This window comes from Staurois parvus, unplaced genomic scaffold (genome assembly GCF_062004578.1).
Source record: "Staurois parvus isolate SC_StPar_1 unplaced genomic scaffold, SC_StPar_1.0 ptg000017l, whole genome shotgun sequence".
In the NCBI taxonomy this organism is placed as follows: Eukaryota; Metazoa; Chordata; class Amphibia; order Anura; family Ranidae; genus Staurois; species Staurois parvus.
The window spans coordinates 22,978,936-23,003,270 of record NW_028317813.1 but is presented as its reverse complement, the minus strand read 5'-3'; the positions used below and the strand labels follow the sequence as shown (position 1 = coordinate 23,003,270).

Genomic DNA, 24,335 nt, shown 5'->3' with positions numbered 1-24,335 from the left:
TGATTTACTTATTCAGACTACCAACCCGTAAAATAATCTACTTGGCTTACCTCACGTACCAAAGGGATGTTTAGCTGTGGAAGATGTCAGATCTGTAAATTTGTGGATCGGACAGATAGCTTTTCTGATTCTGACAATAAGGCCCAATATAAAATTCACAGCCTCAAACTGTTCTACATCTAGAGTATTGTATATGTTAACCTGTCCATGTAAAAAAAAATGTACATTGGCAAAACTAAAAAGGCAACCTAAAGTACGCATAGGAGAACATCTTAGGGACATCAAATCCAATGAACCAGAAAGTAATTTAGCTCAACACTATTCAAGACATCATGGAGGTAAACTAGAGAATACTAAGGTTAAAGGAATCTATGCCCTTAATTTCCAGCAGAGAAAGGGTGATTTTGATAAAGAGCTTCTAAAATGTGAAAAACACTGGATATATTATGATTATCATAATACAGTATTTATAAAGCAGCAACAGTTTGCTCAGCGCTGTACATTATATATAAGCTTGATACTCCTAAGGGGTTAAATGTGAAACTTGATCTCCAAGTGTTTTTGCATCAATAGGGAAGTATAGGAAATTACATTGGACTATATGGTACTTTCCCCTGTGTGAATAAGGTATTTCTAAATCAGTTTTCTCTATGGGTATTGCTGAGGTGAACAATTATTGTATTTCCCACTGTGATTATTGCCAAGTATTCATAAGTTTTTCTATAATGTCCGCTTTTTTATCTTTTTTCCAATGAGATGCTTTGCCTGATGTTTATTTGCATATATGGGCAGGGATCCGCCTGATATAAATTGAGTCTCGAGCTGTGCATTCCATTGGTCCTGACGAAGCTGAGTAAGATACGCCCATTGGCGAAATGCATTGACATCACACGTCAGTGACATCACTACCGGTCAGACGCATTGGTGCCATACACCTAGTCCTGCAGGTGACACGGAAATACACACTCGTGCTGGGCATTCATCAATCTGCACGTGTCCCGGGATGGAAGCGGAGCCCGTTTGTCCATAGTCCCGATGCTGGCAGCTGCCTCCAGGACTCCGGGCCTGAATCCAATAACGAGAGAGATTATGCATCGTTCTTTACTCATTGAACAGGTGGTGAGTGGAACACTGCAAATACAGAAAAGGAATTACGGCCTTATGGCCGCCAATATCTGTTATACTTCGTGACAACCATATTGACTCTCTCTTATGTCACTTATTCACTACAGGATGGGGACATCATACCATACTTAGAAGATGGACATCATACCATACTTAGAAGATGCACAGCACCCTTTTTTCATTATACAGCATGAAGAGAGGAGGGAAGGAGAAGAGGGGGGGAATAGAGGAGGAGGAGGGGAAGAGAGGAGGAGGGGGGAAGAGAGGAGGAGGGGGGAAGAGAGGAGGAGGGGGGAAGAGAGGAGGAGGGGGGAAGAGAGGAGGAGGGGGGAAGAGAGGAGGAGGGGGGAAGAGAGGAGGAGGGGGGAAGAGAGGAGGAGGGGGGAAGAGAGGAGGAGGGGGGAAGAGAGGAGGAGGGGGGGAAGGGAGGAGGGGGGGGAAGAGAGGAGGGGGGGGAAGAGAGGAGGGGGGGGGAAGAGAGGGGGGGGGGAGAGAGGAGGGGGGGGGGGAGAGGAGGGGGGGGGAGAGAGGAGGGGGGGGGGGGAGAGAGGAGAGGGAAAGAGGAGAGGGGGAAAAAAAAATCCATCCTGCTCTTTTTAAGGCAGGAAATGGCTGGGTTGATGACAAGGACAACCCATTTCATTCAGTACCTCTCCCCAAAGAATGCTGGGCAAAACACTTAGGAGGAGTAAAGAGCTTATTATGTGATTAAACGGTTAAAAGAACTGGAACCTACAAGCTATTCTCTCTGCAACTTTGCCCTCTCATACTATCAACATGTTCCTGGTACGCACATAAACAAGGAAGCATAATTTTTTGACTCCTTGTGCTATTTTTTCTCAATCCAGGCTTCTTTCTTACAGGGGATTTTGCAAAAGGCCAAAATCGACTCAGATACAGTACGCTGTTTGAATGATAGAAAATGCATTTGATGATAGATTAAAGTGATTCTAAAGGCTAAAGGTCTTTTACCTTAATGCATTCTTTTTAATGCAACCTCTCTGTGCAGCTCTCTCCCTTTATACTTCATGAGCCCGATCTCTATCCTGTACTGTGCACAAAAGCAGTGGCTCTCTCCCAACTCGTAGGCTCAGAGCCAATGATTCTCGCTGGTTTCATACACTGACGGCGTGCAGGGAGCGAGTGGCAAAGCTGAGAGCATATACACACAGAACCAGCTCAGGAGTGGGCCCACATGAGAGTCCCTATAGCAAGCTGCTTGTTATGTTGGTCACTCGAGGAAGAAGCCAGCGGGGGACCCAAGAAGAGGAAGATCGGGCTGCTCTGTGCAAAACCACTGCACAAAAGCAGGTAAGTATGACATGTTAGTTAAAAAAAACAATATGGGTTTACAATCACGTTAATGAACACAGAAATGCATTAATTTTTGTTTATCTGCCTTGATTTAAGCAAATTCAACTCTGTCAGGGCTTTACCTGGTAATCCTGGTCATCTATTCCAAACCGCTCTCTGAGATTTCGAAAAACTTGTGGGCAGTAGTCCTTAAATTTAAAGTGGCTGGGCAAGTTCTCTCTGCGAAAAAAAAAAAAAAAAAAAAAAAAAACACCAAATATTAAACCACTTGCCTAATGGGCACTTATACCCCCTTCCTACCCAGAACAATTTTCAGCTTTCAGCACTGTCATACTTTGACTGACATGCAACACTGTACCCATATGAAATTTTTGTCCTTTTCACACAGAGCTTTGTTTTGGTGATTTTTAGTCAGCACATTTAAAAAAAAAAAAAAAAGGCTAAAACAGATTATGAGGCATTAGCCCACCTTTACATGGTATCCTGCAATCAGGTCTCAACTACAAGGTTCAGTCCACCATTCACCATCCAGTGGCCACCTGGTGTTTAGATCGGCCCTCATTGACTGCAGTCACCGGACTGGCTGCCATGATATCTGTGATGTCCATGTAGTGTGTTGTTAGGCAAGCAATTATATCAGATGGGCACGGGGGGGGGGGGGGGGGGGGGTGAGGATTTAGTTGACAAGCGTTATACCTCAGTTTCCTTTGGGGAGGGAGGTTGGTGGCAGTAGTGTGCGGTGGTGGTGGGGGAGGGTGTTGGATTGGAGGGGTGGTGCGGGTGTTGCAGCTTCGCACCGGGGCGCATTAGGTAGCTTACCTCGTTGCCATCTTGGGGGTGCACATTTTGGGAGGTTCCCTCCTGTGCGGGTGGAGTGACATGGTCGGGATTGGTTCCTGTATCTCCGATGCAATGTTTTTACTATTTATGTTCTCTTGATATACAATAAATACTGGTTTGAGGGAAGCCTTACAGGTCTGTAGCCTATTTTCTTTTGGTTTTTCTTGTATTGTTTTTAGGCAACATCCTACCAGGTACATCTGGTGGCTCCTCTCCATATTTTACACTTTTGGTGGACTCCGTGGCCTCTTTTTGCACTGAACCGATTATGTGCCCAACATTGCAACAAGTGTAATACAATCTAAAAGAGGGTGCAACGCTAAAAATTATAAAAGATTCTAATAGGTGTACAGTCCATATAATGAATAGAAACGTCATAAAAAGTAAATAATTGGCAGTTCAAAAAAGGTGACTTTAAGTGCTCCTAAAATTCAAGTTTTCTTGATAAGTCGGTGCTTGTGCATTCAGTAATGGAAGAAATGTGCACTCACCGGACACGCAGTTAAAATACGCATTAAGAAATATATCCTGATGTCATCAAGGGATCATCAGGGCCAGGTCAAGTGCAGGAGTAACTCCCTCTCAGGGTGGATGGGTCTTGGGGCTTTAATTGATGATCCAGGGATAACCAGAGTTCCCCTAAAAAGTTACCTTTTTGAACTGCCAATTAACTTTTTATGTCGTTTCTGTTCATTATATGGACTGTACACCTTTTAGAATCTTTATAATTTTTAGTGCTGCACCCTCTTTTACACTGTTTAAGGTTTTATTTGGTTACCTTTGTGCACAGCTGCTGATGTTCTTTGTTTAAATTTAGTGTGCTCACACATTCCTACTACTTGAAGTGTAACACAAACACTGTATAGAAAACATGTAAACAAAAGATTACCTGTGGTTTGAGGAGAGCCTTAGTCCAGGTCAGTACAGGCAGCAGATCCAGGCAGCAGGCAGGAACAAGGTCCATACAAAGTCCTGAGTCAGTACAGGCAGCAGGCAGAGATATGGTCAGCACAGCCAAAGTATTTGTCCAAGCAGCAAGCAGGAACATGCCCATAAAAAAGGTCCTGAGTCAGTACAGGCAGTAGGCAGAGATATGGTCAGCACAGCCAACTATTGGTCCAGGCAGCAACATCAGGCTTAGGGCCTCGGTCAGGTAGAACAAACAGACCCTCTTCTGGGAATTACAAAACCTGGAGAAAACCAAAAACGTTCTCTAATCAGAACTGTACTCTGAAGCACCTCACATATGCGAGACTCTTGTGTTATCTTGAATCCCGCTACTACAGTAAAAGAGCAAAAGATCAATCCAAACAGCAGACAAAAAAAGGTCGATTAACAGGTAGAGGTCAGTCCAGGAAGAAGGCATAAACGTGGTTGATAATCCAGACGGCAGGCAGAAGGATAGTCAATAAACAGGCCAAGATCAGTTCAGGTGGAAGGCAGAAACGTGGTGGATAAACAATGCAGACGGCAGGCAGAGGTATAGTCAAATAGGCCAGGGTCAGTTAAGGTAAAAAAAATAAATAAAAAAAAAAAAACAGTAGCATGGTTGGTTGAGGCAGCAGGCAAATGATCAACAGGTTTTGAAAACGGGGAAATTGCAGGCTGTTAGAAATATGGGCTAATATTTTTGTGACGTGTGAAAACGTCGGACGCTGTCTCCGATGCATAGGCCTGGTTGGGAGGGACACTGGGGACAATGAAAAATCGGAGTCTCTTCTAACTCCCCCTGTGCTGCATACCCGACTTTTTTTGGTGTCTTCGGCCTGCTTTTGTTGGTGGAATGCTCATGAAAATAGCATTCATGAAGTCTGCTCACAGAATTGGAACAAATGCTTTCTGGGGGGATCCTTGCTGGTAGATTAAGGGACGTGACGATTTCTTCTATACATTAAGGAAGGCAGTGGGTCTGTCTGTTAATTTGGTGTAGGTGACATAGGCATTATAGACAGCCAAATGAATAAGATAAATTGCAACTTTTTAATACCTGAATTGGGACCTTCTTGTTGCTAAAATAGGGCTGTAGCATCTCATTATTGAAATCCACCCACCCATGTAGAGATTAAGAGATTATAATCTTGGATGCATACAGGATTTTGAATGGGACAGTGCCTTCCAGTAATTTCCACCAAAATATCATTGTGGACAGGATGTAAACGTCTCTTATCCTTCCACTTCAGGGCCAGCATTTTGTGGTTTTAGACTTGCTGACTCCCCCCTTTGCAGCCTGGTGTTCACTAGAGCAAGGGAAGCCTTTCCTGTTTTTTCAGGATGTACCGCAGGCCAAGGTTTTTTTCACGGTACAGTTGTTGGAAAATGGGGCAGACTGGTATAGAAATTGTATAGGTAGATGTGATAACCTTTTTGGAAAAGTGGAAAAACCAGATCCCAGACAATTTTTTCACTTGTGCCGATGTAGGTTGGTCCACTCAGGTAGCTGGTGCTGGGAATCTTTGCCTTCGTACGCATGGAATGCATACAAATATCCAGTGAGTCTTTCACAAAGCTTGTAGAGCTTTACTCCATGTCTGGCCCTTTTTCTTGGAATATTTTGCTTGATTCCCAACTGGCCAGTGAAGTGGACAAGGGATTCGTCCACACGTTTTGGTCAGAGACATAAAGATCAGCAAATCTTTGGGGAAAAAAATTAAGAAGTGGGTGAATTTTGTACAATTTGTCATAGTTGGGATGATAGCAGGGAGGACACTAGGTATTGTCCCTGAAATGAAGGAATCGCATGATCTCATAGCATGACGTGGGAAAAAAATATAAAAAAAAGATCAATTTCTGAAAAACTTTCAGTGTTGGCCTGCACACCTGGTTGTGCGGTGAAAGGGAGAAAGGGCAGCCATTATGGGTTGGCAAGAGTGTCTGGGAGGTACGTTTGGGCCCCGATTCTTGGGTTTTGATGGGATATTCCAGTGTTGGTACTGGGTCTTTCATCCATGGGTCTAGCGCCACTGGCATTTGCCGATTGACCATTGGGGTGTATAGCACTGCTGGTGACTGCCTGGTTTTCAAAAGCGACGTATCCTTTTAGGAAGGACCCTTTCCTCCTCTGATTCAGTTTCTTATCCATTACTTTCGATGGGTTTATACACTGAATTGAACAGTGAGAGCTCTCTGTTCTCATTCGTCATACAGAGGATTTTGAATGCCTCCTCACTAGTGTAAATTCTTTTTGACATGACTGGCTCTGGGACAGGTAGACTGCTGATGGTGGCTGTAGGACGGGTACCCTGTTGATGGTGACTGTGTGATGGTACTCTGCTGATGGTGGCTGTGTGATGGATACACTGCTGATGGTGGCTGTGTCACGGTACTCTGCTGATGGCGGCACTGATGGACGATGTGCGACAGCTGCACTGCTGATGGACACTGATGCACGGGTGCACTGATGGTGGGCACTGACAGGAGAACTGTGAGTTTGTGCACTGTGCTGTGTACAGAACGGGAACTCACTGTTAGGTTTCTGAAGATTCCTCTCCACACACAAGAACTGTGTGTGAGAAGAGGAAGCTGGTTAACAGCAAGTTACCGCTCTAGGTTTACATTTGTGATTGGACACTGCCGATCACGTGGTAAAGAGCCACGGCCAAACCAGACATTTTTCCGATTTTTACAATTGTGTCATGCGGTGGCCGCTAAATTTCCTTCTCCACCTACCATTCAGACTGACCCTTTAGAACAATTGTTGTTAATGGAGGACTTGCCAAAACCGTTGTCCTCTCTCCATTCCCCGTTGCTACCTCTATCTACCCCTAGAATGTAGTTGCTTTATGATAAATGGCACACCGACCTCCCTTCTGTGTCGGAAGATGACTGGGAGAATTGTCTTGTACAGTGCCTCCCTACTATGATCTCAGCCAGGGACCACTTCATACAACTAAAATGTATCCATAGGAGTATATTACACCCCGCGACAATTGGCTGTGATATACCCTGACAGATCAGCGACTTGTCCTCGCTGCGGTGTGGAGGTGGGCACATTTCACCATATGTTCTGAGAGTGCTCCAAGCTTCTCCCCTATTGGGCTGGGATGCGAGATACTATTAACACTGTTAGTCAATCGTCTATTCCCATGGATCCTCTGATTATGTTGTTGGGTCTCCTGGACCTTGTGCAGACATCCAAGCATAACAAATTGTTTGTCTTCTACGTTCTCTATTATGCTAGAAGACAGACATTGTGTTGAAATGGAAACAGTCTGCCCCAACAGTCTTGGGCTGGAAATCGGCAATCAACAGTGCGCTTCCCCTGTATATACTTACTTATACGAGTCATGAGTCGTAACTGTCCAGCTAAATTTGATAGAATATGGGCTGGGTGGGTGGAGGCTCAGGGCCTTACGGTCTAACGTTTGGGTTTTTATCTTGTGAGTATGTCCAGTTGTATTGTTTATCTGATTGGCTATGGTTTATGTTTATGGTTTGCTTTTCCCCTCCCCCCCCCCCTTTTTTTCTCTCTCCCACCCCTTTTTTTTCTCTTTTCTTTTCCACTCCAGCTCATACCATTTGATTCTTTTTCCCTACATATTATTTGGTGGGAGATGACGATTTACAGTGTAATATATCTGTTTCTCCCAATCTGACTTGGGATGACCGGTTGACTCTGAGATGTTTAGTATTGGAATCTCATGTGTATAGTATATCTACTGACTGCCATAAGCTTGCTTGTTCTTATGTACCTTGATTTGTTATACTTTGTACGATTTCAATAAACGCAACGGCTAAAAATAAGAAAAGCCACGGCCAATGGCTCTTTACCTCGATCGGTGATGGGCTGTGTCCAAGGGACATGATTTTTGCATGTTTGTGCTTACTTTGCGGTGAATAGCGTACTAGGGAAGGCACTAGAAAAACTGTTCAGGTCCAGAAAGGTTTTTAAAGATCCAACGTAAAGCACTCTTTGTCCAGAGACTGGAGCAGCTTTCATGAATCACATAGGAAATATACTTGCCAAGGGTTGCAAAGGAGGCAGAGGATTATTCCAAAAGCAGTCTGGTTATGTTTCACTTAATGAATAGGTATAAATTATACAGTTCCAAAGGACTATAGTTTGCAGAGTTCTGTATGAATGAAACCATGCAAACATACTAAGCCACAGAGAAAAGGGTTCATACACATAAGCTAACAGCTCCAGTATGAGATCATATTTGTACCGACATTAAATGTCTGGGGATAGCTTTCACACTTTCCTAAGCCGCACCCTTTTCTCTCTAGAATTACATGTCTTAACGCAAATGCAGAAAGTATTTAGTGATCTGTGTTTCCAGCACCACCTTATTCCACAAAGAATTTAATTCACATCAGACATTTACTCAGTTCTATTAAACCCCACACCCCCCAATAGAGAGAGAGGGTGTGTGTGTTATCCCCAAAAAACAGCGCTGTAAGAGTATAGTGACACAAATATCTTCATTGGTGCAGAATAAGCCATAAGTAGGATGACACTAAAATGTAGCAGCCAGGATAGTGCGGTGGACCGTCCGCTCCTCACTAGAACCAAGCAGAAAAAGCAGCTCAGTTGCAGTATGCGGCTGAATTGGCCGGGGATCACGGCTCTCTGGATGTGAGGTCACCGCGACATGGGTGAGGCCAGAAGCTTGATCCTGGCCTTTGAACACAAGCAGAGCTGGAAACCGTGACAACGTGTTTCGCGCACATGGGCCTTATCAAGTGTATGTGTGCGCACTCACTGGAGCGCTGGGCTGTGGAAGGGGAGGGAACGATTGACTAAGGCTCTCAGTGCTTCGCTAAGAGCCTAAGGCAGGTGCCACTCCAGACTGTGGGGTGGATCCCAGTTTTGAAGTTGGGATCTTTCCCCAGCCTCGACGGGCTGAGTAACATCATCCAATAGCAGAGTTCGGTCCACTGTAAGGTGAAATCGAGCCACAGGAGTGCAGAATTAACTGCACTCCTGTGATCCAGAGAAGTACAGCCAAATAAGCTTTGGTTGTACTTCTCCTTTAAGGAAATTAGGAGACAGCTGCAAAAAAGGACATGCATTAATAATAAGTCATGCCATTTGTGGTGACTTTTGTTTTTTTCCAATTTTGACTACACATAAAGCAGTATTAAGCCAGGAGAAACCATTATATTGCAGCTTACCATTTCTTGTTTGATGGCTGCATTACCTTTTTTCAGGCTCTCTTTCCATTTTCATCTGGTGATCCAGCCAAAAAGTGTTTTACAAAAAAAATAAACTGTCCTGCAGATGTATCAGTTTACAGGGCTGAGACGCAGCATTTAACATTGGAATGGATGCTAAAAAAATGATCAGGTTTTATTTACCTATGTAAAAAACTTTATCCCAAATTGGAAAAAACTGTTTACTGTAACAGATTATAAAATGTGAGCTGGAGATTGGCTTCAATTTGCTTAGTATACAGTGCCTAATCTGCTAGCCCATCTAACACTCCCCTCTTCCCAGACTGAGGATGCTGCTGTCCAAAAAAGTTGTCCCCTGTGCTCTGTTTACCCAGAGTGATGGCACTAATACAAGAGGAAAGTTACTGGCCAGATCACCAGGTGAAAACAGAGGGGGGGGGGGGGGGGGGGGGGAGAGAAAAAAAAAAATGATATAGCCACCACATCTAATAATTGGCAAGCTGCAATATACACTGCTCAAAAAATTAAAGGAACACTTTTTAATCAGAGTACACCATCAAGTCAATTAAACACCTGGGATATTGATCTGTCAGTTAACCTCCCTAGCGGTATGATAATGTCCATATTTCTGTGCTGAATGCGGTACTTTTTTTGCATGGAAATGTGTTTCTTATTGTAGGCCTGTAATTTTTAGGAATAACTCACTGAAATCTGTCCGAACAAGAGTCTAGTAAACATCCCGTGTACGATAAAATTTGAAACACGAAATCATAAATATAATCATAAAAAATATAATAAACTTAATTCAATATAATCAAACCAAAAACACTGAAATTTGAAATATAGCGCCACGTTCGCACATCACTGGGCTTAGTCGCAAAATCGTTTTCAGTGTCTGACGACGAATTTCCCCACGAATCATCACTCAATTCTGCAAGTGGTTCTAATTTACTAAATTGCTGTTCTCTAGCTGGTCTAAAACCGCTTTTGACCTAAAAAGGGACGCTTTTTGGACGCCATGGACTTTTTCACAGTTTCCAGGCAGAAAGAACAGTCAAAATGCAGGCAGGGCACAGGACAAAATGTATGTGGAATGGTTTGAAACAGCAATGTTTTACGATGTGGTTTTAGTGTATTAGTGAATGTCACTTTTTATAATTTTTAAATTTTCCGCCGGTTCTGGCCCCCGTACGTCCCGATGCTAGCAGGGACCGGAACCCAGAAGACAGATGCCTGCATCAGCCGAAGGAGATGGCTGGGGACGCTGCAGGGGACACATCACAGGAACGCAGGACAAGGTAAGTGATCGAGGGAATCCCAGAGCAACGCTGCAGGGTAATCCCGAGTGTAGCTCGGGGTTACCGCTTTTGGCACTGATAATAAACCCCGAGCTACACTCTGGAATACCGCCAGGGAGGTTAAGTAGCAGAGGGGATTGGTAATCAGTTTCAACTGCTATGAAATTAACAGGTGACTAGATGGATAACAATGAGACAACCCCCAAAAACAGGAATGGTTTTTACAGGTGCAGGCCACTGACTTTTTTCCCTACTCATCTTTTCTGACAGTTTTTCACTAGTTTTGCATTTGGCTAAGGTCAGTGTCACTACTGGTAGCATGAGGCGATACCTGGACCCTACATAAGTTGTATGGGAAGTCCAACTCCTTCAGGATGGCACATCAATACGTGCCATTGACAGAAGGTTTACCGTGCCTACCAGCAGGAAGCATGGAGGAGATTCCAAGAGACAGGCAGTTACTCTAGGAGAGCTGGAGAGGACCATAGAAGGTCCTTAACCCATCAGCAGGCTCAGTATCTGCTCCTTTGTGCAAGGAGGAACAGGATGAGCACTGCCCTACAAAATGACCTCCAGCAGGCCACTGGTGTGAATATCTCTGACCAAACAATCAGAAACAGACTTCATGAGGGTGGCCTGAGGGCCTGACGTCCTCTAGTGGGCACTGTGCTCACTACCCAGCACAAAACAGAGCTCGATTGGCATTTGCCATTGAACACCAGAATTGGCAGGTCTGCCACTGGCGCTCTGTACTTTTCACAGATGAAAGCAGGTTCACAGTGAGCACGTGACAGATGTGAAAGGGTCTGGAGAAGTCATCGAGAATGTTTTGCTACCTGTAACATTGTTCAGCATGACCATTTTGGTGGTGGGTCAGTGATGGCCTGGGGAGGCATATCCATGGAGAGACGCACAGACCTCTACAGGCTAGACAATGGCACCCTGACTGCAATTAGGTATTGGGATGAAATCCTTGGACCCATTGTCAGACCCTAAGCTGGTGCAGTGGGTCCTGGGTTCCCCCTAGTGCACAACAAGATCCGGCTTCATATGGCGAGAGTATGCAGGCAGTGCCTGGAGGATGAAGGAATTGATAACACTGAATGGTCACCATGCTAGCCTAACCTAAATCCAATAGAACACCTCTGGGATTTCATGTTTCGGTCCATTTGACGCCACCAGGTTGCACCTCAGTCTGTCCATGAGCTGAGTGTAGCCCTGGTCCAGATTTGGGAGGAAATACCCCAAGACACCATCCATTGTCTAATTAGGAGCATGCCCAGACCTTGTCAGGCATGCATACAAGCATGTGGGTGCCATACAAACTACTGAGTACCATTTTGAGTTGCTGCAATTAAATTTCAGCAAAATGGACTAGCCTGTTGCATCATTTTTCACGTTGGATTTCAGGGTGTCTTTGAAGTCAGTCCTCTGTAGGCTGAAAACTTTCACTTCCATCAACTGTTTCCAACACATTATCCAGTCAATATTAGTATACTGTATATATCCCAGCATATTTTTTACCATTGAAATCTTATGAGTTTTCAAAAACTGTTCCTTTAATTTTTTTGAGCAGTGTATTACATTTTTGGTTTTGGGTTTAACATCTGCTGATCGCTGGTGCCATGCTTTACATGCTCTAGTAACAAAAAATAAACACTTTTTTTTAACCTTTGAAACCACCGATTGAACCCACAGATCTGCGACCTAGAGAGGGGTAAACTAACAGATGTCACCCCACTATTGTAAAGTGGGCTGAGTGGTAGACTTGGTGGATTTTGTGCTCCACGTCTGGTGAAGGAAGGGCTGAATTTCAGTTTTGCAGTTGAAGCCTGGGTAGAATGTTGAGGTGCTCTGCAGTTTGAAAAGGTAGAAGCCCCTGAAGAAAGGGTTTTGGAACCTTACACTGTGATAGTAGGACCTTGACTCCTGTGTTATACTTGATGAATTTGTCACGTGCCTCAGTAACCTTGAACAGGCATACTTGATGAGGCTTCTTTTATAGGGAGCTTCAAGTGACCAAGTTTTGAACAATAAGATTCTGCACACGTAAACAGAAATCAGAGCCATTCTGGAGATTTGTGTCATGACTTGTTCTAGGACATCTACACAAAAGAGCGAAGCAAAAGGAAATTTCACGGTCAAAGTATGGTCCTGGAATACAGAATCATGTAGGTTGTTCATTTCCCCAGAAACACAGCAGCCCACCCAGTCCCCATCCCATTGGCTGGTGTTTGACAGCTGCTCCGATCCCCCCACCCCCGACATCACTGCTCAGTTTTGACAGCTGGATTTCTCCTGGCTGTTGCAAGCCTCACCATTTCCTGCATGTGGATCTGTTTCATCTGGCTGTGACAGGAGTGTTGAGTCTGTGGTCCCTCTTCCTGCATCCAGATGTATCCTCTTCCTCCCCTCAGCTGCTTCCTCCAGCCAGTGCAGCCTATTAGAGCTGCCAGGGGGGCTGTCATTTTTTGAACCCCATGGGTGGTGCAGACCGGTGGTCTGAGTCCTGTTCTGCACACTACGGCATACAGGGACAGAAACAGGGAGGCATAGCAGTCACCAGTCTTACAAAAAGGAAGCTCCGGGGAACGGTTTGATTTGAAAGTCATCAGGCTACTTCAGAGCAACTACTTAGTGTACAAGAAGATAGATAACATTCAATGAAGGTAGGAGATCAGCAACAAGGACATGTGAAAGTTTTTGACAAGAGTTCTGCTTTAAAGAATCTGCTAAATTACAGCCTAGTGCCAAATACTACAGCAAACCTTCAAAAGGTCTAGGGGCATCCATGCCTTGACAGGTCAGGGCTGTTTTGGCAGCAAAAGGGCCTTCACTCATTATGTGAGTGGTCATAAAGTTCTGGCTGATCAGGGTATACTGTATAGCTGACCCTCAAAAAAAGAGTAGCTCGTAACAAGCAATGGGCTTGCAATGGTTACTCTAAATAAAAGCTAAAGCGGCACAAAAATATCTAGTTCCAACGACTTAGAAGAGATTTTTGAAGAAATATTTATCAATTCTAGACACCATTTGATGTAATCTAGGAGTTGGACTGCAAACTATCCAGGCCTAAGAAACGGAGTACTCCCTGAATACAAACTGCACTTTTATCCCCCTAATACACCACTCCAACCAAAGTATATACACACTGCAGAAACGCGATCTGGTAACTAAAGACCAAGCAAAGGGAACATTTACCAATTATACAGCACAAGAGAAGAGACACCAAAGATTTAGCAGTGCTATTTGGCAGCTGACCAACAATGAATCACATGAAAGTACTCAAGGACATCTCGTGATTGCCTACAGCATTTATCAAACACAAATGATTATCTAACAGCTCTGATACTGTCCTTAGCATTGGAATTCCACACATGTCTAACACGGGCAACTTGGCAAAGACACAGAAAATAAAATGTGTTCATAGATGAATAACTAAATTTGGGTTCAAGCATTAAAGAAGCCACTTATCTTTACTCTTCTTTCAGCCACCAGATGTAGAGGCTTGTGTGTCATGTTTCCATATGTATTTGTCACCTCTAGAGTACAGGTGTTCAGAACGGACCACTGCGTACACCTTGAAGTTTCCCAAGAGTACGTAGCATAGTTACGTTCGTTGGGAAAAAAAAAAATTATAATCCTATACCCACAGTTGATCCAGAGGAAGGCAAAAAAAAAAACCAAAAACACACACACACACACACACACACACACACACACACACACACACACAAACACACACACAAACACACACACAAAAACGGAAAAAAAAATCCTTCCTGATCCCCCAAGAGACAATCGGATATTCCCTGTATCAACTTTACCTATACATTTTAGTATCCAGTATCTAAGAAAAAATCCAGGCTTTTTTTTTTTTAAAGCAATCCACTGAGCTGGCCACAACCAACTCTTGAGGGAGTCTATTCCACATTTTCACAGCTCTCACTGTGAAGAAACCTGTGTTTGGAGATTAAATTTCTTTTCCTCCAGACGAAAAGAGTGTCCCCCTTGTCCTCTGTGATGACCTCAGGGTGAATAGCTCTACAACGAGTTCACTATATGAGCCACTGATGCATTTATAAATGTTGATCATATCCCCCCCCCCCCCTTAATCTCCTCTTCTCAAGAGAGAGTAAATTCAGTTCCTCTATTCTTTCCTCATAGCTGAGCTCCTCCATGCCTCTTATCAGTTTGGTTGCCCTTCTCTGTACTTTCTTTAGTTCCCCAATGTTTTTTGTGAATTGGTGCCCAAAACTGAACTGCATGTACCAGATGAGGTCTTTCTAATGATTTGTACCGGGGTAATATGATATCTCTCTCTCTGGAGTCTATACTTTTAATACAAGAGGATTTTCTCGCTTTAGAAGCCACAGCTTGGCATTGCATGCCATTATTAAGCTTGTGATCTACCAGAACCCTCAGCCAGATCCTTCTCCATTGATTCCCTCAGTTGTACCCCCCTAGTATGTATGATGCATGCATATTCTTATCCCCAAGTGCATAACCTTACATTTATCAAAAAACCTCATTTGCCACATAGTTGCCCAATTAAACAGTGCATTGAGGTCAGCTTGTAAGTTGGAGACATCCTGTAAGGACGTTATTCCACTGCACACCTTGGTGTCATCTGCAAATACTGAAATGGTATTTTTAATCCCAGACCCTATATCAGTTATAAATATATTAAAAAGTAAGGGTCCCAACACTGAACCCTGGTGTACACCACTGACAACTCTAGACCATTCAGAGTATGAATTATTAACCACTACTCTTTGAATACAATCTTTTAGACAGTTTTCTATCCATTGACATATGGATTTTTCCAAGCCCGTAGACTTTACCGTACACATTAGCCATGTGTGGGGAACTGTGGCAAACGCTTTAGCAAAATCCCAGTATACCACGTCCACCGCCACCCCTCTCTGTCCAAGGTTTTGCTCATCTCCTCATAAAAAGAAATCATATTTGTTTGGCAACGTCTGTCTTTCATGAATCCATGCTGTCCGTTGCTTAATTTTTTTTTTTTTTTTTAATTCAACTGCTTAAAAAGGTCAATAAGCACACACCACAAAGAACAGTTCTTCAAATCTAACAATGCACAGAGTGCAATGGAAGCGAATAAATGTTTTGACAAAATGGAGGTTTCAAAAGAACAGTCAGATTATCCTATAAAAGAAAGTCCTTTGAAGCTAAACTTAAAGGCTAAGCTCACCTTTTTATTAAAAAAATATAAAATTTAGAAATGCATATTTCTTTGTATGTAAAAAAAATGTATGCATTTATTTATTTTAAGAGCCTGTAAAGCATTGCACCCGCAATCAGCAGTTCACAATCTCAGGCTTCTGAAGACTGTATCTGTCTGCTCATACTTTGTCAGGCAGTTACTCCATGACAGGAAGACTCAATGAACTACTGAAGTGCTCATTGGCACCCAGGTAGTTCATTGAGAATGACAAGACGTCTGCCGCAAAGGTTATCAGTACCTGTAGTTCATTTATTCACAGAACTCTGAACGAATGACGCAGCCATGTGGGCAGAGCCCAGCACATCCACACCCTTACCAAACTGTGACAGCGGGTGCAGTGAGAAGATCTCTGATCCACTGTCACAATTAGATCGGGGAGAGGCTGCAGGAGAAGGTTACATGTTCTACTCTACAAATGGGTGGAACATGTAATGTGTTCCCAAAAGGAGAATTTAGCCTTTAGGGCAAACCTATAAATACTCAGATGAAATACATATGAGGGATCAGTTTTACCTGCAAAAGCATTTTCATTTCTGTCTATTCAGCATGGAGATTGGCACTAATCTGCTACACAACAAATCCAGAAGGATGACACCACTTTCTCTATTATAGGGTTACATCCTCTGGGTTTCAGTGCCTTCTTCCTCTCTGTTAAAGGGATTTACAACCCAATGACCACTGTCACAGAAAGATATTTACATTTGTCACCAGAACAGGAGTAAAGTGATATCTACCAAAAGGTGAGATATCCTCTAATCTTGGGGAGATTTGCACTATTTTCTCTGATTACATGAAGTGCAGGAAAAGTTTGTTGAATGATGCGGCTATACACAGAAATTAAAAATTTGAGAGATATTATTAGCCAATTTTTAATTCCCTGTCAAGGCATCTACACGCAGTGAAAACATCTACATTGGCTCTTCAGCCTGCTACTCCTCCCCCCAGTCTGCTCTACAGATGACTGCTGGAGGCGCATACCAATTCTAAATCAAGCAACTTACACTAGGTGCACAAAAAATGTCTACAATTAGTTATAGCTGCATTCATTTAAGTCATTTATACCTGTCCGGCATTCGGCTTTAACTTTTCTGATGCAACTTTTCTATTTTTTCATGCACATATTAAAATTTGAATTCCATGATACACAAATTACACACTGGTTCAACACTATCGCGGTGCAGGAAACAGCATATGACTTGGACAAGAATCGCATCACATGTGATTAATTCATTTTGTATGGCTCAAATACCTTTTTATTCCAGAACATCGCATGGGTGTTCACACCCATGCGATCTGATTCATCTAATTACACTGCATCTTGCTAACAGTCTTTGAGGTATCATTAACTCGACACCCAAAGCTGTTCGCATGAACGGAGTGCAATTGTGATGCAGGAAATGCACAATGAATCGCTGAAAATCCCGCACCTCATCAGTGTGAGCCGGCCCCCAGCCTCCTGTTGCTGTCAAACTTCTGCGAGCTGGGGAGGGGAACATAGCTTACCGGTGCAGTTTGCGTCTATAAACCGGCACAGCCTGGCTGAAAAGCATGCCTGCATGGGTGCCCACTTAGCATCTAGTTTGCTGAGGGGCACCGAGAGAAGAGGAAGAGCGAACAGCACTGGTGGGGAACTGAAAAAGAGGAAGTAAGACAATGCTTTGCAATGGTATTGGTAATTATGTTTTTATTTTGTTTTATTTTTTTTTAATTAAAACACCTTTGATATCACTAAAAGGAGAAGGAAGAGTTCTATCCTTCATGGTGCAAGTCGCCGTAATAATCTGCCTATACCACCAAGAACCAGATGCAGGACAACCCTTGTGAGAGAAAGCAGATGGTCACAGTAAGATAAATTCGAACTAAGTGTACAACTTCTAAAAGTATACTACTTCAAATCAATGTAGAGGTTTCTTGCTGGGGTGTTTCAAAGCAGGGCAATAAGGCCAGGATGATGTCCAGATCAGGGTAGAATAAGGTAACCTTCTTAGGGTGAACGCTATCTTGTCTTTATGAAGAACAATGAAGGATTCTTAACAGGACAAGACCTATCAATTCTCAAACCATGCTTGCTGACATTAGTAAGGCTGGCCAAGGAATCATCCCTAATGGGCTCAAAAGGGATGCTTCTGTAAAACCAACCAGACCAAACTGAGACAAGTGTACAAACAGGGAGAGATGTGAGCCACTCCTGAACAAAGGTTTTTTACCAAGAAATTAATGGCCAGCGTTATCTAAAAGAAAATAAATGCCGAGACTTGCTTCCTTTAGAGTGTTGAAGGCCAAATGTTGCTCCATCCCAGATTGGAGAAAGGTCAAAATATGCCCCATGAGTATCATCTAGAGTACAATTTCCATGCCCCAAACCATTTGAAGTAACCATAAGGGTGTATTCACACAGGAAATGTACAGCTGCCAGAGGACTTTACGGTTCCTGGTTGCAGTAGAGGGCAGTGTGGTGCGCAATTCAGTGCATCACACAACTCCCCTTTTTTTGTTTCGTACAAAATGTATTTGAAGTGTATAAACATACGTTCATTCATGGCAGTGTACAGCAGCGCGATGCACTGCGTTATTGTACATTGCCAGGTGTTTCAGAAAGGTGCACTGCGATAAAACACAGCATGTCTGCATTTTACAGCAGCCACATGCTGTGTTTTAGTGTGAATGGGACACATAGGATACAATTGTTCTGTGTGTGTCCTTGTGGTGACAAATAAAATACAGTAAAATTTCTTTCACCGTACATAGTGGGAATTAGTCCTTAGTGTGTCGATACACCTTGTGAAAGGTTAATTTCCTAGCTTGAAGCAGCAAAGTAATAACTGAGCCAAAGAACCTGATTTCCAAGACTTGTGTTTTAACAGCCAAGACTTCAAGCCAGTGATAGTGAAGGAGGATGGTAGATCACGCCTTTACATTACAGTTCTGGCCGGTCTGGAAGTGTCAATGTCTGAAAACCAAGAGCTTTTTGGGCTGATTTGGTGCCACCAAAATCACTGGAACAGTTTTAATTTTTTTTTTTTTTTTTTTTTTTAAATTTAAACTTTTATTTGGATTTTCCAGTACAAAAAGAACACATTAGCAAAAACACTTCACATATACATATTTCCATTTGCCCCAATATTACCCCCACCCCCCCTTCCTCCCACCCTCCCAACCAATTTGCCATCTACAGCCTCTTCCTGAATTTTAACTTTTCTCATATTTATCTCTGTTGCTGCTCTCTCTCGGATTCTCAGTTAAGGCTCTCTCCGACTTCTAAACTTCCCCCTTAATTCCAACCAGTTCGATATAGATCTTTCAGAGGTTTTAAATTTCTACTAACTACACCACATTTTCCTGAATATTTCCATTTTATCCTCCATGTGACATAGCTCCTCCATTCTGTAGACAAGGATGTTGGATTCCTATCGCCCAACGCCCAGGACATGTAGCTCCGGGTGCTGAGCAGGTAGTTTTTTTCCCAAACCTTTAGCCCTGCTGCAGGCAAGCAACAGAGCTGACCTGTTAGGTGAAGAAATTGGCGGCAGCGCTGCCATCGATTGCTTCCACACAGTGCCAGCCTCTCCGTACCCCCAGCGTGAGGTCTCCCGGGCTCCACTTGCCCATGTGCGGGCCCAGCTCACCATTGGTTAGAGGGGAGGGAGAAGAGCAGACAAGTCATCTCCCCTCCCCTTCCTGTGCTGACCCGGAAGTGATGTTATGATGTTACTTTCGGGTCCCCATTGAGAGACTGGAATGCAATCCCCGGGAAAGAGCAATCCCAAAAAAGGAGCAGAGGGGAGACATCCAGTCTTTTAGACCTTGGATGCCTCAGAGAACCTGTCACCAAAAATCATCACATAGGGGACTTTCTCCTTCATGTGATGAAAAAAAAAAAAATGTTTTTTTTTTAGATTGTAAAAAATTAAAGTTACACCCAAGCACATACCATCCCCCTCAAATAAAATATTGAGGCCCCCACATATATGCACGTACAAACGTAAAAGTACACACTGGGGCGACTATGCATGAAACCGTAGATTGCGATACACATGTCACATATTGCCGCGCACGGCAGAATGAGAGCAATGCTAGCACCAGACCTCCTCCATAACGCTAAACTGGTGACCTATCAAAAAGGAGCTGTAAAAAACTGTCGACCTATAGAAAATATAAGTTACTAAAGTGCGTCGCCATTTCATGAGCGCACACAACTTTAAGCTTTGACAAACTGGATATTTACTCGCTGCAACCTCATCTTTTATATTTTACACAAAAATAAGGCAATGTATTGCTATTTTGTGCCCTAAAATTAACTTACTGGTATTTTTTACTGAAATTTTGCGGTAATATCATGCAACATAAAAAACTGGAACTATCACTATTTTATTCTCTAGGGTCTCTTTCAAAAAATATATCATGTTTGGGGGTTTTATGTAATCTTCAGGCCTAAAATAATTTTTTTAACAGTGTACAAAAAACGCAAAAACAGCTCTGGCAGCGAAAGGGATAAATTATAAGCCCTGACCCACCCTTTCCTGACGATCCACCAAATGGTGCTTATTCCACTGCAAGGTCGCTCTCCTCCCTGCTAGTACCCGGGTGCAGCGCTCGAGACAGGCAGGGAGGGGAGGAAGCGATAAACAGCGCAATGTTAAAAATATTAAATGTTTAAGTCACCATAAAGCCTGTTTTTAAAAGCCCCAGACATTCCTAAAATCACCTCCAAGTTAAATAAGGTTTTAGTTGAAAAAATTTTTTTTATCATCTGGACAAGTAGATTGTCATGAGTGAAAAGTAGATTGACGGCCCCGATTTAGTCCCTGGACAAGTAGTTTTTTTCAAAAACTTCCACACCCCTATATAGATATTTTCAATTCTATTTATCCATTTGTTAATTCTTGGTGCTTCAGGAACCTGCCAGAACTTGGGAATCAAACCCTTAGCCGCACTAATTAAGTGATAAAAGTACCCTATTTTATATAATGTTGCTGAAGGCTCAATGTTATAAAATAAACACCTCCACAGATCTCTGTACAGTTATCCCACATATTTCATGAATGTATTGGATTATTTCCCTCCAGTAATCCTGTATTTTCAGGCAACCCCACCATATCTGTGCCATTGTACTCCTTTCTCCACATCCTCTCCAGCACAAAAGGTGAAGTATCTACTTGTTGCCTGTAGCAACGTTTGGTGTAATATACCATCTAGTTAAACATTTATAGTTAAATTCCACTGTGCTCATATGTGTCACCTCAGGCGTCAATTTGAAGACTTTATTCCATTGCTGTACACTCAATTCTGTTCCAAGCTCCTTTTCCCATTTTCCAAGAAACCCGGAGGATCAGTTCCTTCCAAAACCATAAGGATCTTATAAATCCTAGAAGTGACATTTGGGGCTATTTTTTCATTGAACAATTTTTCAAATGGATACATGTCCTCCAACATCCTCAGTGGCAGTGGGAGACTTGATACAAAATGGTTTAGTTGATCATACCGCCACTCATCAAATGTGATAAATCCTTTTTCCTCTTTAAAATTTTGAAAAAAGTGTGCAATTTCCCTTCATTCAATATATCCTTCAAAATGTGCATTCTTATCTTTTATCTATTTCCCAAAAATATTTTCCTTCCTCTGGGGGAAATAGGGAGTCAATATTGAATTATATTGTAATATAAGGTGTTATAGTGAGCGCAACTGCAAACAACGTATAAATGCATATACACAGAAAATGTTACTGAGCAGCTGATACACCGAAAAGGTAACCAAAATAAAACCTCCAATCAAACATATATGTTAAGTAAAATGGTGCAGCGCTAAATACTAGAGTACAGTTCATATACATGCGTGATATCACTCTAAAGGTGATCAAATGCATAAAAGTTCGATGCAATAGTGCGGATCATGTAAAGATCCTAATTCAAGGTGAGTGGACGTCCTGATCCAAGGTGTGATAATAGGTGTGATCACACAAATAGGTGAAAAACGCACTCACCAGATGTGCGTTTAATACACGCAATATGTAATCCTGCGTCACCAGGCAAAGAGACGATCATCAGATCCCAGATCAGATTGTACCCAGATCACCATCCCGGCTCCACGGACGTAAGGTCATCCGAAACCGCTACCACCACCAGGGTCCTGAGTCCTCCAGATGGGCACTGCGAATGATAGCACTCACACAGAGTGCCCAATAAGAGACCTCATAGCGTGATGGTGATCTGGGTACAATCTGATGGATCAGGACGTCCACTCACCTTGAATTAGGATCTTTACATGATCCGCACTATTGCATCGAACCTTTATGCATTTGATCACCTTTAGAGTGATATCACGCATGTATATGAACTGTACTCTAGTATTTAGCGCTGCACCATTTTACTTAACATAAATATTGAATTATAGTTCCATCCTTTGAGACTATACATTCTATCCCATGTACTCAAAACTTTCCTCATCAGTGAACTAATGTTAAAATCCAATGTGCGACACTTATGTGGTATCCATATAATCTTTTCTAACTGTGCCTTACTTAAAATCCCTTCTATATACAGGTGAAACTCGAAAAATTAGAATATCGTGCAAAAGTTCATTTATTTCAGTAACGCAACTTAAAAAGGTGAAACTAATATATGAGAGACTCATGACAAATCATGGCTTAAACTATCTTGCTTTGCATGTAATAATTGTGATGAGAATGGCTTACAGCTCATGAAAACCCCAAATCCACAATCTCAGAAAATTAGATTACATGCAATCAATAAAACAAGGATTGTACATAGAACAATATCGGACCTCTGAAAAGTATAAGCATGCATATGTACTCAGTACTTGGTTTGGGCCCCTTTTGCACCAATTACTGTCTCAATGCGGTGTGGCATGGAAGCCATCAGCCTGTGGCACTGCTGAGGTGTTATGGAAGACCAGGATGCTTCAATAGCGGACTTCAGCTCTTCTGCATTGTTCGGTCTCATGTCTCATCTCTTTCTCTTGGCAATGGCCCATAGATTCTCTATGGGGTTCAGGTCAGGCGAGTTTGCTGGCCAATCAAGCACAGTAATCCCACGGTCATTGAACCAGGTTTTGGTGCTTTTGGCAGTATGGGCAGGTGCCAAGTCTGCTGGAAAATGAAGTCAGCATCCCCATAAAGCTCGTCTGCGGAAGGAAGCATGAAGTGCTGCAAAATCTCCTGGCAGACAGCTGCGTTGACCCTGGACTTAATGAAGCACAGTGGACCAAACACCAGCAGATGACATGGCTCCCCAAATCAACACAGACTGTGGAAACTTCACACTGGACTTCAAGCATCTTGCAGTGTGTGCCTCTCCATTCTTCCTCCATACTCTGGTTCCTTGGTTTCCAAATGAGATGCAAAAGTTGCTCTCATCTGAAAAGCTTTGGACCACTGAGCAACAGACCAGGTCTGTTTTTCTGTAGCCCAGGTAAGACGCTTCTGGCGTTGTTTGTTGTTCAGGAATGGCTTGACAAGAGGCATACGACATTTGAAGCCCATGTCCAGGATCGGTCTGTGTGTGGTGGCTCTTGATGCACTGACTCCAGCCTCAGTCCACTTTTTGTGAAAGTCCCCAACACTTTTCAATGGCCTTTTCCTGACAATCCTCTCCAGGCTGCGGTCATCCCTGCTGCTTGTGCACCTTTTTCTTCCACACTTTCCCCTTCCACATATCTTTCTATTAATGTGCTTTGATACAGCACTTTGGGAACTTCCAAATTCTTTTGCAATTACCTTTTGAGGCTTTCCCTCCTTATGGAGGGTGTCAATGATGGTTTTCTGCACAACTGTCAGGCCAGCAGTCTTTCCCATGATTGTGATTCCTACTGAACCAGACTGAGAGACCATTTAAAGGCTCAGGAACCATTTGCAGGTGTTATGGCTTAATTAGCTGATTAGAGTGGGACACTGAGCCTAGAATATTGCACCTTTTCACAATATTCTAATTTTCTGAGATTATGGATTTGGGGTTTTCATGAGCTGCAAGCCATAATCATCACAATTATGACAAATCACGGCTTGAACTATCTTGCTTTGCATGTAATGAGTCTCATTTGTTTCACCTTTTAAGTTGCATTATCAAAAGAATATATCGTGCAAACGTTTATTTATAACTTTTTGAGTTTCACCTGTATTTACCCATCCTTTCCCTTGTGAATTAAATGTCCAATCTACTATTCGTGATACAATCACTGCTAGATAGTAATTCCTTACATTGGGTAAGCCCAAACCCACATTCCCTTTTACTCTACTCACGACAATCCTAACGGATTCTTGGTTTCTTATTTGCCCATATAAATTTAGTAATCTTCTTTATTAAAATTAACATTTTTTGAGAGCCCAATTGACACTCATTTTGCCCCTTTAAATGGTGAGTCAGCATAATACCACACTGGATAAT

At 42.8% G+C, this 24,335-nt stretch overlaps 1 protein-coding gene across 2 annotated transcripts in view; it reads right to left on the bottom strand.

The window, feature by feature from the left end:
- The window catches only part of PIP4K2C (phosphatidylinositol-5-phosphate 4-kinase type 2 gamma), a 142,644-nt gene that overhangs the window by 97,567 nt on the left and 20,742 nt on the right, over positions 1-24,335 (bottom strand). For both annotated transcript variants that reach the window (XM_089681394.1, XM_089681404.1), the window contains exon 3: positions 2,562-2,658. In XM_089681394.1, the coding sequence (XP_089537520.1) occupies positions 2,562-2,658 (97 nt within the window). The remainder of the gene's footprint in view (positions 1-2,561; positions 2,659-24,335) is intronic.